Here is a 17,269-nt window from a genome sequence, read left to right as displayed (position 1 = left end):
TGAATTTCGTTGTGCGCCTCAAAGCCCTTATTTATAGCTTTTGAAAAGGAAATATCTGACTCTAACAACAAAAAAGCTGCTAAAACTTTTCATTTGTGCTCATTATTTAATGCCTATATTTGAAAACTACCCCTGGCTCCTGTTTAATTATTTGTATTGTTTGTGTAATTGCACTTGTACTCAATAAAAATTGGATAAAAAAAAAAAAAGAAAAATCGTTGTGCGCATACCGTAATAGCCGGGTCCAGACATGATTAACAGATCGCAGATCGCTGCTTTGTTTCCCCTCAGACGCTGCTAGAGGATAGCAGATAAAATGGAGCACCTTCAGCTGTGGAGGCTTTTAATACTCCTCCAACTTTGTCATTTAAGTGTGGTCGGTGCTGCAGGTAATTCATTATTCTTTCAACAAATACGACTCTCTGAAGTCGTTTCGGGGGTGAAAAAGTGAGACTTTGGTGCGTTTTTATTTGAGAGAGATAATAACTGAGGTAACTTTTGATGTCGGGAGTCATTCATCATCCCTGGACAAAGCTAACTGGTTAGCATCCGAGCTAACACAGTTGAACCTGGTTTCTAACTTTGGGATGAGTTGCGGTTAAAAGTTAGCACCTATGTTAACAGTAGCAATGTAAAGATAAGATATAAGATGTTAATATTCAGTCTTTTTCCGGTACTTTTACCTACAGGTCAGCTAACTGCTAATTAGCTCACACTAATATAACGTAAAGGACATTAGGTGTCATCTGAGGATATGACAGATGTGATACAATGTTTAGGCACAAAGTGAACATTCACTGATGTCTTAATTTGTCATTTGTTTTATGTGTCACAGGCAAAGAGTGGAAGAAAATAAGAGAAAACATATCTGGTGCTGTTAAAGGTTACACTTCATGCAACTCTGTCAACTGCAGCTGCCATTTAAGGTGCGTGTGATGCAAGAATATCAGCTGTTATTATATACTTTACTGAGCTAATGCTTAGTTAATAAGTAATAAATGGTTTTTTATTCGTCTTGAAGATATTATAAGGAGACTTATTTCTGTTTCAGTGTCCTGCAACATGACTTGCGGCCCTTTAAAGGTGGGATCTCTGAGGAAGTCATGGCTGCAACTGTGCAAAGAGGGGTGGGCACCCACTACCAGGTCATCGGTCACAAGTTGTACCGAGAACACAACTGCATGTTCCCTGCAAGGTAAAAGTTAAAGTTTAAACCGAAAAGTCAATACTTAAAAATCTATATGTCTGCAGCTGTGATTGCTTTGCTTTGCTTTGCCTAAAGCCGGTTCTCTGTCTGCAGGTGCAGCGGCGTGGAGCATTTCATCCTGGAGGTGATCGACAGCTTACCTGACTTGGAGATGGTGGTTAACGTCAGGGATTACCCCCAAGTCCCCAGCTGGGTGCAGCCCACCCTCCCTGTTTTCTCTTTCAGTAAGGTCAGACTATGGGTGGTGCTTTAACACGCACATACACACATGTTTATTATTAAATGTAATAACGGGTTTTTGCATGTGTATGTTTGGTTTTGTGCAGACCTCAGACTACCAGGACATCATGTACCCGGCGTGGACGTTTTGGGAGGGCGGGCCTGCGGTGTGGCCGATCTACCCAACTGGACTGGGGAGATGGGATCTGATGAGGGATGACCTGAAAAAGTAAAGTTGACCATTTTCATGTTCCCTTTGTTTCTCAATACCTTTTTGTTTTAAACTGCTTTAAAATTTAATTTAGCGCGTGACTTCAGTGTGTCCTGTCCGTCTGATGTGCTCCGTCAGGTCTGCAGCTCAGTGGCCGTGGAAGAAGAAGGAGTCCAGAGGATTCTTCAGAGGCTCACGGTGAGTCTCCTGTCAGTAATCTGTTTTCATATTGGTCACTGACTATTCTTTATACCACTTTCCTCTTATCGCCTTATTGCAGTTGGTGGCAAAGTTACACGAGGTGACAATTTATAAATGTTGCCAGCTCTAGACTCTGTAGGGACCGTTTGTATCACTGTGCCTTGAGCAGAAGAAATGCTCTCAATGCATCCTCACCTGTCAAACAGCGCCTTGCTTTTGGCTTTGCAGCAGATCGAGATTTCACCCCTGAATTGTTTTCGAGCTGATTTACACACAGTTTTCTTTTTTTTTCCCCTGCTTTTTTCTTAGGACCAGTCCAGAGCGAGACCCTCTGATCCTCCTGTCCAGAGAAGCTCCTGATCTGGTGGATGCAGAGTACACAAAGAACCAGGCCTGGAAGTCTGAGAAGGTCAGTCTCATTGGTCTTAAACCATAGTTAAATTAATTCATAATAATTATAAAGCTATAAGATAATCCACTCTCTCTGTGTCAGTCATTTTTACAACCTCAACATGACTTTAAAGCCTCCAGGGTGTCAGACATTTACCTTGACATGTGCTTCCGTCACAGGACACACTAGGGAAACCTCCAGCCAAGGAAATCCCACTTGTCGATCACTGCAAATACAAGTAAGTTGGACTCTTTTTGCTTTTCGTTTTTTGTTTATTTCAAGAAGAAATGTAGACGAATGGAACGGTTCTGTCATGCATAAACAATTAAAAACGACTTATTGTTAGTTGCATTATTGCTTGAAGAGAATCAGCTCAAATTTCACCTTTTCGCAAAAACCTTCTTCCTTTTCCAGGTATTTATTTAACTTCCGGGGAGTGGCAGCCAGCTTCCGCTTGAAACATCTCTTCCTCTGTGGCTCTCTGGTGTTTCACGTCGGCGACGAGTGGCAGGAGTTCTTCTACCCTCAGCTGAAGCCCTGGGTCCACTACATCCCAGTCAAGCAGGATCTCTCCGACGTCAGGTAGCTCCTCCTCCACGCTTCCTTCATTCATTCATTCATTCATTCATTTATCGATTCCGACGTTGCAGTTCTCACGAAATGAAACTGTTCACACTCTCTGTGACCTCAGGGAACTTCTGCAGTTTGTCAAAGACAATGATGCCGTCGCACAGGAGATCGCCACAAGGTAATGGAGGGTTTTTTGTTACGACTGGATTTTTAAAGGGATAGTTCACCCAAAATTGAAATTTCACTCATTATCTACTCACCCTCATGTCGACTAAGGGCTGGGAGAAGTTTCAGAGTCCTCTGTGGCTTCTCTGAGTTACAGGGGGTCTCGGCGTAGCAGTGCATGTCCACATAACGGTTGCAAATGGATACCAACTGTCTTCGTAACAAAAAGACACACCAAAAAACATCCAAATACCTCCATGCTGCTCGTATGTAATGTCCGTCTTGTATTGAAGCGGTATTGAAGAGGTATTTGGATGTTTTTTGGTGTGTCTTTTTGTTACGAAGACAGTTGGTATCCATTTGCAACCGTCATATGGACATGCACTGCTACGCCGAGACCCCCTGTAACTCAGAGAAGCCACGGAGGACTCTGAAACTTCTCCCAGCCCTTAGTCCACATGAGGGTGAGTAGATAATGAGTGAAATTTCAATTTTGGGTGAACTATCCCTTCAATGGGAACCGTGCGTTGGCTGAACTTGACTCTCTGCTCCTCTTCCTCCTCCTCCAGGGGGAACGAGTTCATCCTGGACCACCTGAGGATGCGGGACGTGTCCTGCTACTGGGAGAGACTCCTCACCGAGTTCAGCCAACTCCTCACCTACAAACCCAAAAGGAAGAGCAGCTACAACCAGGTCGTCCACAGACCCGGCAGGACGGAGCTATAGGACTGTCACTCTGCAGCACCAGGGTGGATGTATTGAAGAGAAACCTCTACATGATGATGAATGTAAACCAGTCCACAACATTTAATTGTCTGCGTTCCAGTTTTGTCACAATAACACCCCACCTTTTTTTTTTTTTTTTAGCTAATGAAAAGTCTGAAGCTTTGACTCGTGCTTTTCACATGTATTTTAAATGAGATCAGTGTTTTAGTCTAATGTAGAGGAGGAGTAACGGTTACATGAGGCGTAACTAAGTCTTACACATTTCAGAGGTTTTTCAGAGTTTATAGAGAGAGAGATAGAGAGAGTTGACCCTGGTTTCACTGCCATAACTTCAGGTGCCACTTACATCTTCAGATCTTTACCGATCATCTTCTGGTTCAGTGTTTATTCACCATAATAACTACCATGAATCAAGTTACGCATACCCAGCCAGGATACATGCAGTTTGTTGTTTTGAATTGTACTAAGGATGTGGGGTAGGAAAAGTTCAGTGCCTTCCTTAAAGAAAAATGTTGACAGTCACTACAAACAAACATTTCCCAGTTGGCCGTGCATCAACCTACAAGTCTAATTTTAAATGATAGGAAATTGTTTTGCAGTATGGTATTATGTTGGGAGGAGCTGGTCGTATCCACTACATATTTTTATTTTTTCATCATCTGAACCGTGTTTGTCAGCGTTCCTTGATCAACTCTGATCTAATGGTTTAGGTCCATGTCTGCACAAGTCATGAAGTAGCTTGAATATTTTTTCTTGGCGGAGAAAAGTGGTCATGTTGAACATTTTAGATAAGATGGTAGTTTTTTTTTTTTTTTTTTTTAATTTGAAGATGTTTTGATTTGAATCTCTTTTTTTTGTTTTGTTACATTGCCCTCTGCTGGACAACTGGAGCAACTCCAGCAGCCTGTTACCGAGGTCCAGAGCACCGACATACATACCCATGTACTGTAAAGATCTACTTGTTGATACAAAGGATGCAATAACATTGTTTTATACTTCGGACAAACATTTCATTTCACACAAAGTGCCAACAGTTAGCAATATAATGACTTGCATTAGTTTCATAAAGACTGTTGTTGTTGTTACCTTTTAGAGAAAAAGTCTACTGATACAGGATGATGCTGAATATGTTGTAATATTCGTATTGTACTGCGAGCAAGCACATTTTTGTCTAATGTAAGGTCATGTCATTGATTTGCAGTCTGGTTCCCTGTGGTGAAGTTGCCCTGTTGTTGAAAAAAAAAGAAAAAGAAACGTTGATTTGACCAATAAGCTGTGATTTTATGCCTGATAATGTGGCGTTCAAATTGTTGTCACTGCTTAGGCAGCTTTTTTTTTTTTTTTTTAATATACCAATAAATTTTGGTTCATAAAGTTTTCATTTTTTGACATCTCTACTTTTTTTTTTTTGCACAAATTTGAGTGCGATTTGCTCAGTCCTCCAGCTGCAGGCGGCGCTGTCGGCTCGGCGGCCGAGCTGCTGCAGCTGCAGCCGGGGTCAAAGGTCAGAGGAGATGCCGGTGGACGCACTGTCGGAAAGTCACAGGTGAGAAGCAGACAGGAGAAGGACAGAGGTGAGAGTGAACTGTAAACACGAGATATCAATGATTTATCATTTATTTTAACCAGGACTAAGGCAGTTTATAGAGGAAACCCGCTGCTAAACGGTTAAATGTCATAGAAGCTAATAGCATGTAAACAGCTAATGCTAAGGGTTCCGTTATCGGACAAGGTGAATACTTACATTTATCTTCCCAATTTTTGACAGACAAATGCATTTAAACACACTAATACAATTTATTAGCTTTATGTTTGCACAATGCGACAATAGTATGCAATAAGAGTGTATAAAAGTGGTGTATATGTCGCAGAGAAGGACTGCCTTGTCACAGATTAGTTCATAAATGACAGGAGGGTTTATTGTATTTTCAGACACTTTACTTTATCAGTCAGTGAAATGGCTTCATTATTGACAAATGCGAATTTCAGGTTATTTTCACGCTATTTAAGAAGCTACAAGCAGCAGGTTTTGGTCACTGATCATAATTAGACGTCATCCCATTCATATTAATTGTGTCTGCAAAATGTGGAGGGTACAACAACTATATTTTGAAATAATATCATATATTACATGTCTGTTAAAAGTAAATATTACATATGAGATGGAAAAATTGACTGACATTTGTTGAATTTGTTTTAATTCATTCTTTCATCTTAAATATATTCACAGTTATATTCTTATGTTTATTAGGTGGCATTTCCCAAGTCACACAGCTTTAGTAAAAGCCACCATTTCTCTTAACCTCAGACCTGGGACCAGCCAGCATGTCCCACTCAGACGACCTGTGGACAGCAGCAGCAGCACAGAAATATAATAATGTATTCTGAGGTTAAGAAAGAAGCGTTTTCCCCGAGAATCTGCTTGTGTGTGTTTTGATAAGACTGCACCATTTAACAGCTGCTGAGTCTAACAGCCTGTGTGGCCCTGCCAGGATTTCACTCGCCCGAAGGCTATTTGTTTTGAGGATGGAGCTTAAGTTGAGGCAGTGAGTGCAACATCATCCCAACCCGTGGCCATGTGTTTCTGCTTCTCTGCCGCTGCAGCCAGCTGAAGCGTGATGCGTCCAGAGCGGCCCGGAACAGGCTTCGCCTCGCAAAGATGGCAGGCAGACTCGGCCCCCGGGGGCCCGGCGAGCGCTGGCCTGCTGCAGAGCCTCATCCAGGGCGCCAGGCCGCCTTCCTTCTGCTTCCTGTTCCCCAGGGTCCATGCAGCTGATGTGGCTGCTGCCCAGCCTGCACAGATGCCCTCCTCTTCCTCCTCCTCTTCCTCCTCCTCCTCCACCAGTCCTGCTCCTGCGCCCGTCTCCGCTCTGAGCACCTTGCCAAGCAGGATGGGCAAGCCAGAATTCCCAGACACAGGATGGGACCGCATCAAGGATCTCTTCGATAAAGAGTTGGTGTTTTCAAACTTTTGTTTCACCTTGCTTTCTTTAAAACTTAAAGCAGAAGTAAGCGTAATGTTTGTGTTAATATAAGTCTTAAATAGTTATACTGTATATTCCGACAGCAATCACTTATATAGAGTGTTTGGTCTGAAACACGGGTCTGTCAGTCACTCTGCTCTGCTGTAAGCCGAGGAGAAAACTTTCCTTGTATCCTACAACCTTTATCCAATGAGGAGAGAGAACGGCATAAAGGGGCGGTCCTCTCTGTGTGTGCAGCCAAGGGATGCGCGTGAATGTGGTGACGTAGGGACGAGGGCGGGGACTGTTAACTCCATCTGCTGACAGGAAGTTAGCCAAAACCACCGGATCGCTTACTTCTGCTTTAAATCTCATGAACAGTTTCTGCATCCACTTGATCTCACTTCACTTCACCGATTGATTAGCTGATCATTAAAGGGATAGTTCAACGTTTTGGCAAATTGGCCCATTGGCATAATCCCTATAGTCATAGCAGTAGGTTTGTTACCTTTAATTGTCGGTGCAAGCTATTTTTAGAACGGCGGAGCAGAGCCGTGAGCTGCTCAGAGCTACGCTATGGAGGCTCATGGGATTTCTTGGTTTCCCTCATCAAACTCATCAAATACACAATCCAACAACTCCACAACTCCTTCAGGGACAGTTTTTCAGCAAGCAGTCTCTGCATTTCCCTCTAAAACAACTCTGTCTGGTAACGTTCTGTTATTATCTCATAGGGTTGACAATTAAAGGTAACGAACCTACTGCTATGACTATAGCGAATATGGTGTCGTGGAAATTCTTAGTTGCTTGCTGTTGGTGAATAATGAAATAGAGACCTTCTGCCGGCCAACATGTTTTTATTTCCTTGCAAAGAAAGGTCAATCCTCACCCAAGCGGTGATGGTAAAGAGAAATGGGGAGACCAAACATTTATACCTTAGGAACGCCCCCTAGGTGTGTTCCATATCCTGTAGGGTATTGTGTTTAGGTGAGAAGTTAAGAGGTCTAGTCAACACAATTTAAAATACCAAATGGTTTGAATATTGATGAGAAAGTGAGAGGTTGTGTGTCTTAGGTACTTGAAATACAAAGGAATTGAGTTTACAATTACAATTAAAAGTCTGGTATCTTGGTGAGAAGGTGGGAGGTTGGGTATTTTACAAAGAGGTTGAAATTACAATTACAAGGTCTAGAGATTAAAATACACAAATGGGTAACAAACAAAAGGAGATCTGATATCTTGGGGGAAGCAGGGTGTGGGGACAGCTCAAGTGATTAAAACAAAGGAATATTCAAATTTACCATTACAATGGCAATGGGCCAATTTGCCAAAATGTTGAACTATCCCTTTAAACTATCAACAAAACAACAAACTTGTTCATTTTGCAAGCGAAAATGCAAAGATATCAGTTGTTATTAATCATGACAGTTATTGGAAGATTAAAGAAAACAGTGTCAGTTTCACAGACTCCATCACCACCCAGGTGACATGTTAACTTCACAACCGTAACAATATAGAATAAAACTCTAAACTATTTGTGCATTTTCCTGTTTCTTCTGTGTCAAGTTACACAAACTGCATGGTATATATATTAATTTACCACAGCTTTTTCCTCCGTGTTTTAAATGCATCACGAATGACATGCTGTTGTTGTTGTGTGTCCCTGCAGAGTGAGCCAGAGTTACCCAGAGGAGCTGACCAACGTGATGAAGAGCGGCGTCGTTGCCGCGGTAGCAGGCCTGATCTACGGCGGCCTGCCGGCTGCACGCCACGCCAGGCAGAGGTACATCCAGCTCAGCCAGGCGGAGATGTACAGCAGCCGTGTGGAAGCAGTGGTAAGGTTGTGGTTCAAGGCAGATTTTATGATACTATATGATTTATAATGAGAACTGTCATATTAATACCTAATGACAGCGGTATTTTAATATTTCTATTTCTGTTTGACTCCTTGAGCGATCGGCACACAACGCAGCGATCCGAGGGTTTGTGAGATACGGCTGGAGATGGAGCTGGAGAGTGGCTGCGTTCGTCACCTTGTTCAAGTAAGCAACAGAAACCGGCATGTGTCGTCGTGTGTCACATGAAATACCGACTCAAGGAAGAAAGGAAGGAAGGACAAAGGGAAAGATGGGAGGAAAGAAGGAAGGGAAAAAGGAAGGAAAGATAGAAGGAGGGAGGGAACAGATTGGGTCAAAAAGTAAGGAAGAAGGAAGGACGAAGGGAAGGAAGGAAGGGAAGGAAGGAAAGAGAGATGGAGGGAGGGAACAGATTCGTTCAAGGAAAGAAGAAGGAAGGAGGAAGGGAAAAGGGAAGGAAAGATAGAAGGAGGGAGGGAACAGATTGGGTCAAAAAGTAAGGAAGAAGGAAGGACGAAGGGAAGGAAGGAAGGGAGGAAGGGAGGAAGGAAGGAAGGAAGGAAGGAAGGGAAGGAAGGAAAGAGAGATGGAGGGAGGGAACAGATTCGTTCAAGGAAAGAAGAAGGAAGGACGAAGGGAAGGAAGGAAGGGAGGAAAGAAGGAAGGGAAAAGGGAAGGAAAGATAGAAGGAGGGAGGGAACAGATTGGGTCAAATAGTAAGAAGGAAGGAAGGAAGGAAAGAAAGAAAGAAAGAAAGAAAGATGGGGGGAGCGGGAGGGAACAGATTCGCTCAAGGAAGGAAGAAGAAGTAAGGAAGGGAGGGAAAAAAGATTGTGGAAAGAAGGAAGGGAAAAGGGAAGTAAAGAAAGATGGAGGGAGGGAACAGATTCGTTCAAGGAAGAAGGAAGGAAGGGAAAAAGGAAGGAAAGATAGAAGGAGGGAGGGAGCAGATTGGGTCAAAAAGTAAGAAGGAAGGAAGGAAGGAAAGAAAGAAAGATGAAAGGATGCCGTGCTGGGGTGAGGTTGGCCTCTGCTTCCTGAATTTTACCAATTTTTCTAGAATTGTTTAACTTTTTTTTTTTGAGAATTATTCTTTTTTTTTTTTTTTTACCACTTTTCTAGATTTTTTTTTTGAGAATTTTTACCACTCTTTTCTAGAAATTGTTTTAACTTTTTTGCGACCGAAACATCGCAATAAATTCTGCAAGTTGGCTATGTGTGTGGGAACTCTTCTTTGTTTGATTTGGACTTAAAGGGATAGTTCAACATTTTGGCAATTGGCCCATTGCCATATAGTCATAGCAGTAGGTTCGTTACCGTTATTTGTCGGTGCAAGATATTTTTAAGGAGGGAACAGATTCGCTCAAGGAAGGAAGAAGAAGTAAGGAAGGGAGGGAAAAAAGATTGTGGAAAGAAGGAAGGGAAAAGGGAAGTAAAGAAAGATGGAGGGAGGGAACAGATTCGTTCAAGGAAGAAGGAAGGAAGGGAAAAAGGAAGGAAAGATAGAAGGAGGGAGGGAACAGATTGGGTCAAAAAGTAAGAAGGAAGGAAGGAAGGAAAGAAAGAAAGATGAAAGGAGGGAACAGATTCACTCAAGGAAGGAAGAAGAAGGAAGGAAGGAAGGGAAAAAGGATTGTGGAAAGAAGGAAGGGAAAAGGGAAGTAAAGAAAGATGGAGGGAGGGAACAGATTCGTTCAAGGAAGGAAGAAGGGAGGAAAGAAGGAAGGGAAAAGGGAAGGAAAGAAAGATGGAGGTATTATATAGGGAACAGATCAGGTCAATTGGATCAAAAGAGGAAGGAAAAAGAAGTAAGGATGAATGGAGGGATAGAAGGAAGGGAAAAAGGAATTTCTGAAGTTTCATGCAGTTAAAGTTTTGCTTTAACCAGCTCAGACTAAACTGTTATGAACATCTTGTGTAATTGTGAGTCCGATGGGAACAGTTTGTATAAGCTCTGTGGTAACCACTTAGTGCAGAATGTTTTGTTTTTTTTTAGCTCTAACCATCTAATTGTTTCTGTAATGCAGCTGAGCAGACGGTCATTAATATTAGAGTAAGTCTTGTATTGATGTATTTGATTGTTGTTTGTTATTTCCAGTGATGGTTCTCCTCTGTCTGTCCTCTCTCTAGTTCAGTCAGCACAGGACTGTCTGTCTACAGGGACAAGTACGCCGTCAGTCATTATGCTGCAGCTGGAGGTGAGTCACACCAAGCCACAAAGCCTAATAACACACTATGTGTTGTGTTTTTTTTCAGGGAAACTGGGTGTGTGTCACAGCTTGAGTCTATAAATTGAGTACTGACAGTTTTTATGGCGACAAACTGGATAAACAAAGCGACTTGTATTAAAAAAAAAAAAGTGGGTTGGTCAGAGAGCAACATGGCCTCTTGTTTATTTACAAAGCACTGATTGGGAAGCTCCCATCATGCATCAAGACTCTCAGCATCGTTACCACACTGAGGGAGGAAAGAAAGCTTTTAGTTTCTGTGACAGCAGGACCCTCTCAAACTGAAACAGGTAAAGGGATAGTTAAACATTTTGGCAAATTGGCCCATCACCATAATCCCTATAGTCATAGCAGTAGGTTCGTTACCTTTAATAGTCGGTGCAAGCTGTTTTTAGAACGGCGGAGCAGAGCTGTGAGCTGCTCAGAGCTACGCTACGGAGGCTCATGGGATTTCTTGGTTTCCCTCATCAAACTCATCAAAATACACAATCCAACAACTCCACAACGCTCTGGTGGACAAGTTGTGACCTGCACATTCACCACACTATGAGATAATAACACAACGTTACCAGACAGAGTTGTTGTAGAGGTAAATACAGAGACTGCTTGATGAAAAACTGCTCCCGACGGGAACGCACATCAGCAGTTTTGCATGAATTTCCCTCTAAAACAACTCTGTCTGGTAACTTTTATAATAATTGTACCTGCCTTCCCTGATGCTGTGGCTATTCATTACTGTATGTGCTGTTTCTCCTTGTGTCTGCTCAACGTGCTTTAATATCTGACATTGTTTTATTGCTTTATTTTATTGCCAATTTCATGATTATATTTTATAGTTTTTAATCTTGTAGTCAGGGCGTCAGAGTCTGCTCTCAGTTGGCTGCTTCCCTGAATAAATACTGTAAAGGATGGAAATGAAATGACAGATTTCTTTACTCCTGTCAATAGTAATAAAACTTGTACAACCCTGGTTAACCCGATGACATTTGTAAGATGTAGTACAACACATGGCAGCCAATTGAGTTATGAATGATATCAGTAAAAGTGTGTGTGTGTGTGTGTGTGTGTGTGTGTGTGTGTGTGTGCAGCTGTCACTGGAGGCCTGTTCAGACTGAACCTGGGCCTCGGAGGCGTGGTGGCGGGGACGATCATCGGAGCCGTGCTGGGGTGAGGTTGGCCTCTGCTTCCTGAATTTTACCAATTTTTCTAGAATTGTTTAACTTTTTTTTTTTTGAGAATTATTCTTTTTTTTTTTAATTTTACCACTTTTCTAGATTTTTTTTTTTAGAATTTTTACCACTCTTTTCTAGAAATGTTTTTAACTTTTTTGCGACCGAAACATCGCAATAAATTCTGCAAGTTGGCTATGTGTGCGGGAACTCTTCTTTGTTTGATTTGGACTTAAAGGGATAGTTCAAGATTTTGGCAATTGGCCCATTGCCATAATCCCTATAGTCATAGCAGTAGTTTCGTTACCGTTATTTGTCGGTGCAAGATATTTTTAGAACGGCGGAGCAGAGCCGTGAGCTGCTCAGAGCTACGCTACGGAGGCTCATGGGATTTCTAGGTTTCCCTCATCAAACTCATCAAATACACAATCCAACAACTCCACAACGCTCTGGTGGACAAGTTGTGACCTGCACATTCACCACGCTATGAGATAATAACACAACGTTACCACACAGAGTTGTTTTAGAGGGAAATTCATGCTAAACCACTGATGCGCGTTGCCTTCAGGGACAGTTTTTCATCAAGCAGTCTCTGTATTTCCCTCTAAAACAACTCTGGTAACGTTCTGTTATTATCTCATAGCGTGGTGAATGTGCAGGTCACAACTTGTCCACCAGAGCGTTGTGGAGTTGTTGGATTGTGTATTTTGATGAGTTTGATTGGGAAACCCCATGAGCCTCCGTAGCGTAGCTCTGAGCAGCTCACGGCTCTGCTCCGCCGTTCTAAAAACAGCTTGCACCGACAATTAAAGGTAACGAACCTACTGCTATGACTATAGGGATTATGGCAATGGGCCAGTTTTCCAAAATGTTTAACTATCCCTTTAATCGTCACCCTCCGACGCACCTGCCAAGGAAATAGATGAGCGAAGATTTCTGCTTTTTCTGAACGGCCACTGATCACTGTGTCCATCCCGTCACTTTGTCCGGAGCCGCTGCTCATTTCTGCTTTTAACAGACATGCGTGTTCTCCCGTGCGTGTTGACTATCCGTGTGCCCGTGTGCTTGAGAGCGGTGAGCGCTCTGGCAGCCAGCTGCACCCCTCCCAGCGACCCTCTGTCGCCCAGCTGAACCCCCTCTTCCCCTCCTCCCCTCCTCCCCTCCTCCTCCCCTCCTCCTCCGCTCCTCCTCCCCCCCTCTCCACCTCTGACTGCGCGGTGCCAGAGGGACTCATGTGCGCCACAGAGGGCCGTGTTCTGGGTACGAGAGCAAGGAGGCAGGCCAAGGCAGCAGCTGCAACCCTCTTCATTTCTACCATCTCTGTTATTCCAGCCTCTCATCTCCATCTACCATGGTCTGATCTGGACTTGTGCTGCTTCCCCCCCTTCTTCTTCTTCTTCTTCTCTCTGTCCCACTTTTCACTCGCCTCTCTGGCCACTTTCAGCTGAGCACACACACACACACACACACACACACACACACACACACACACACACACAGAGCCAGGAGCAGATTTGAATGTGATCGTATAATGGAGATTGAGTGTGAGGTATTTGATGGTGTAACAGACTGGAGGGGCTGGTTTCTTGTCTCTGGTCATCAGCTCTGTGTTGGCTCAGATTAGTCCGCTCTCCTGTTGGCTCTATACTGCCCCCCCCCCCCCCCTCCCCCCCCCTCCTCCTCCTCCTGCAGCTCTCACTCTCCCTGTCTGCCTCAGTGACCAGCCACCTGGAGCGTTTGATGTGTGCAAACAGCCTCAGCCCCCGACTCCGCCAGGTGCAAAGAGGGGGGGCAAAAAAAAAAGAAAGCAGGCAGCTAAATCGGAAAGCACATCACGCTCCAGATCTCACCCCAGAATCACCCTAACCCCTCCCTCCCCACCCAGGCTCACGGTGGAGGTGGGACTTGGAGGAGGAGGAGGAAGTTTGCCACCTAACATGTAACAGTTGTGTAAAAGACAAACAGCTGGGAGGATTTGTGCAACGAAAGTAGCTGTTGTAACAGAACAGTTACAAAACGGATTGTGTAACACTTCAAAGAGTTTCAGGAATTCGATATAATAAACTCACGCTGCGGCTGCGTCTCTGTAAATGTTTGATTGCACATTATGCACACCTTAAAGGGATAGTAGCATTTTTTTTTTAAAGTGGGGTTGTATGATCTACAAATAGCCCCTAAGTACTTTAATTGCAGTAGAAGACTCTCTGCACTCCTCCCGTTAACAACGCCAGCCCATAATAGCCCTGCCCAGAGATTTACAATATACAGTGTTGTGAACAGACCCAAAGAAACGGTTCCATTGTTCACTATAATATAATTTTTTCCAGCCCTTCAAAGTGCAGGAAAAACGCAGTTTTTATTTGGACCTAACCAACTCACGTATCCCTCCGCCCAGGGTTAGCGCCCGCCGATCAGCAGTTGGTTAGCTCCAAATAAAAACTGCTTTTTTCTGCACTTTGAAGGGCTGGAAAAAATTATATTATAGCGAACAATGGAACTGTGTATTTTTTTTAGGTAAAACCTCTTTTAGGCCACGAAAATAGGCTTTTTCTTTGAGTCTGTTCACAACACTGTATGTTGTAAATCTCTGGGCAGGGCTATGGGCTGGCGTTGCTAACGGGAGGAGTGCAGAGGGTCTTCTACTGCAATTAAAGTACTTAGGGGCTATTTGTAGATCATACAACCCCACTTTTTAAAAAAATGCTACTATCCCTTTAAAATGTTATATTTATGATTGCATGACATTTATGTACGTGGTATTGATGATAAACTGTTCCGTGCAGGATTCCCACCGGTGCATTGATCATGAGCATGCAGTCTCTGACTGGAGAAACGGTCCGAGAGAGGAGGAGGAGGGAGCGCAGGGAGCTGTATGAGCTCAGACTTGCAGAGTGGTAAGTTAGATTTTCATTTTATTTTACATGCTAGAAAAAAAAAGAAAAATCAATTTTCATAAACGAGCCCCTCCTTTCTGCTCAGGACGGCCCGTTTGCAGTTGACGGACGAGCTGATAGGAGATCTGAATGTCAGCTGTCAGGCAGAGGAGGCCAACAAGGACATGGAGAGGATCCAGGAGCTGCTCAGTTTACCACAGAACGATGCAGCAGCAGCAGATACTCAGGACTCGAGCAGCTAACGGCGAGCTGTCTGCTTTCTGCTGGACACTGAGGTGGGATGAACATGTCGCGTCTTTGCCCCACTGGACTCTATCACAAACACTGAAAGAAAACGGCTTCACATCACAAACTGCTGCTGCTCAGGAAGGTGGTTGTGAGAGACAGACAGACAGACAGAACGGGGCGATGCTAGAAAAAGAAAAAGCTCATGCACGCTCCTTTGCAAAGCAGAGTTGTATGTTTTGTATTTTACCTCATGCAAGCTGTGTAAATCTTGAAGAACTGACAGTGTACAGGTAGAAAAACGGCTGTTTCATGTGCAGCATCCAATCAAGATAACGTGCTCATCCCATATCGACTTCCTTCCACAGAAAACACACTGTCATACGATGTGAATCTAAATGTTTGTTGCCGTTTCTAACACTGAGCGACAGCTGATTTGGATCGAAAGTCAAAATCACGTTACCTTTGTTGGTGAGACAAGCGAATAAAACCGTCTTTATTTTGACTCGTTGATGCCCAAATCGTCTGTTCTGGTTTGTTCACTACATGTGTTTGATTGTGTTTGTGTCTTCTAGTGTCTAGCTTTGTTGGGTAAAGGACAAAATGTTCTGTCGATTAAAGCTCATGACTCACACTGTCCTGCAGAGATGTGGTCTGATGAGGTCTTTACAGGAATAGAAACCGATGTTTATTATAGTCGGTGCACATCATTCTTTTTGTGCACCACAGCAACAAATGTCAATCGATGTCTATAAAGAAACAGCTTCCCCCCATATTTGTAATGTGAAGTGTGCTTTTTTTTTTTACTTTGCCTCTTGGGCTTTTCAGTAACTAGGTCACACACACTCTTGGCCCCTGGTGTAAACAAGATGTGGCACAGACACAGCTGTGGCCGAGGATGCAGCAGCGACTGCTGACGTGCAGATGGACAGCCAATAGAAAAGGACTGAAGAGATGCAGCAGTGACAGTTACAGTTACCTCAGGTAAACTCTTGATTTTTTGGTGTTAAATGATGTTTATTTCAAGTTGTATATTACTGCAGGTAAGGTGTGAAATTACATTATAACTGTTAAAGATAAGACGTACCTATAATGACATGCAAAATGTTTAATATTAAACCTTCACCAAATAAAACACAAATGAAACAATACAAGCAAATGCAGTAGATACAAGTTAATGTAATTTCTAAATGGTTTAAACCATGGAGCCTCATTTCATTTCATTTATTGGATCTCCATCAGCACCAGCACATTAACATAGCTATTCTTCCTGCAGTCCAAACATTAAGTCAAAAATGTCTATTATTCCGAGTCCATCAAGGAAAACACAAAACAAAAACACAATACATAGATACAGTCATAGACGCAGACATACATATAACACAAGAGATGATGCACCACTTGTACAATACAATTAAGAATCCGTAAAAATGTCAATGGTTGTCATCCTCTTTAAATGAGATAGTTAAAAGGCTAGTGTCATATTTAATGGGGCTGTGAGCCCTCTGCTGGTGGCTCAGTGGAGCTACAAATACACACTGAATAAGACAACATGTAGTACCACAATGATCCCTCTGGCTTACAAATAAAACAGTTTTCAATAATGTAAACCAAATAATTCAACATTCATCTGTGGCGCTTCTATACTTCCTGCATCTACAAAATGTGTTCACACATGACAAACGATGAATTCAAATAAAAAGTGTCAACACTGCTTGATCAAATATAAACCGGTTCTGCATCAAATCCGTTTTAAATCCCATTTAGATTATATTTGACATGTGTGTGGAGCTGTTTGCACCAAGATTTCTATTCAAACTGCACTTACTTTTACTATTTCTAATGTTTTCGGCCAAACTATTCCACATAATTACTCCACAAACTGAGACACACATAGATTTAAGGGTTGTTCTTGTGATCTGCTGTGCCAGTTTATGTTGACCCCGAAGGTCATATCTCTTCTTGGCACTTTCCCTTTCACAGAAAAGTCCTTGTATAATAACAGGTAGTTGATTATGTTTCGTCCTAAGTTTAATTCACCAATTAACAGAGATGGACAGAGGTCAAAATTTACTCTGTTACAAGTAAAAGTAGCTCAGTTGACATGTTACTCGAGTAAGAGTAAAAAAGTACTTGCTTTTAAAGGTACTTAAAGCAGAAGTAAGGGGAATATTTGTGTTAATATAAGTCTTAAATAGTTCTATCTTCCGACATCACTTACATAGAGAGTTTGGTCTGAAACAC

At 42.8% G+C, this 17,269-nt stretch overlaps 2 protein-coding genes across 3 annotated transcripts; both read left to right on the top strand.

Moving 5' to 3' along the window:
* The first annotated feature begins 314 nt into the window (after positions 1–314).
* poglut1 (protein O-glucosyltransferase 1) lies at positions 315–4,946 on the top strand. The gene is made up of 11 exons (XM_083985867.1): positions 315–389; positions 836–926; positions 1,052–1,195; positions 1,301–1,436; positions 1,534–1,655; positions 1,776–1,835; positions 2,148–2,247; positions 2,409–2,467; positions 2,644–2,811; positions 2,921–2,977; positions 3,534–4,946. Exons 1-11 carry the CDS (start codon positions 317–319, stop codon positions 3,688–3,690), a joined length of 1,167 nt encoding a protein of 388 aa, XP_083841993.1. The 5' UTR covers positions 315–316; the 3' UTR covers positions 3,691–4,946.
* Positions 4,947–5,176: 230 nt separating this feature from the next.
* timmdc1 (translocase of inner mitochondrial membrane domain containing 1) lies at positions 5,177–15,643 on the top strand. 2 transcript variants are annotated; one of them, XM_083984727.1, is made up of 8 exons: positions 5,177–5,264; positions 6,295–6,643; positions 8,323–8,488; positions 8,607–8,695; positions 10,640–10,707; positions 11,826–11,904; positions 14,690–14,800; positions 14,886–15,599. In XM_083984727.1, the coding sequence occupies exons 2-8, from the start codon at positions 6,309–6,311 to the stop codon at positions 15,040–15,042; spliced, it is 1,005 nt and encodes a 334-aa protein (XP_083840853.1). In that variant the 5' UTR covers positions 5,177–5,264; positions 6,295–6,308; the 3' UTR covers positions 15,043–15,599. The 2 variants fall into 2 exon arrangements, with proteins under 2 accessions (XP_083840853.1, XP_083840854.1); XM_083984728.1 differs by having other exon boundaries at positions 5,188–5,236; positions 14,886–15,643.
* Positions 15,644–17,269: the final 1,626 nt, after the last annotated feature.

Source organism: Trachurus trachurus (assembly GCF_905171665.1).
Source record: "Trachurus trachurus genome assembly, chromosome: 2".
NCBI classification, from domain to species: domain Eukaryota; kingdom Metazoa; phylum Chordata; class Actinopteri; order Carangiformes; family Carangidae; genus Trachurus; species Trachurus trachurus.
The sequence above is the reverse complement of the archived record's forward strand: the minus strand, read 5'-3'. Positions and strand labels throughout refer to the sequence as shown.

Coding starts and splice junctions, on each gene's coding strand:
- poglut1 (XM_083985867.1), top strand. CDS start 317: ATGGAGCACCTTCAGCTGTGGAGGCTTTTAATACTCCTCCAACTTTGT. Junction 2,248..2,408: donor AGGCCTGGAAGTCTGAGAAG/GTCAGTCTCATT, acceptor CTTCCGTCACAG/GACACACTAGGGAAACCTCC. Junction 2,468..2,643: donor GTCGATCACTGCAAATACAA/GTAAGTTGGACT, acceptor TTCCTTTTCCAG/GTATTTATTTAACTTCCGGG.
- timmdc1 (XM_083984728.1), top strand. CDS start 6,309: ATGCGTCCAGAGCGGCCCGGAACAGGCTTCGCCTCGCAAAGATGGCAG. Junction 10,708..11,825: donor TCATTATGCTGCAGCTGGAG/GTGAGTCACACC, acceptor GTGTGTGTGCAG/CTGTCACTGGAGGCCTGTTC. Junction 11,905..14,689: donor ATCATCGGAGCCGTGCTGGG/GTGAGGTTGGCC, acceptor TGTTCCGTGCAG/GATTCCCACCGGTGCATTGA.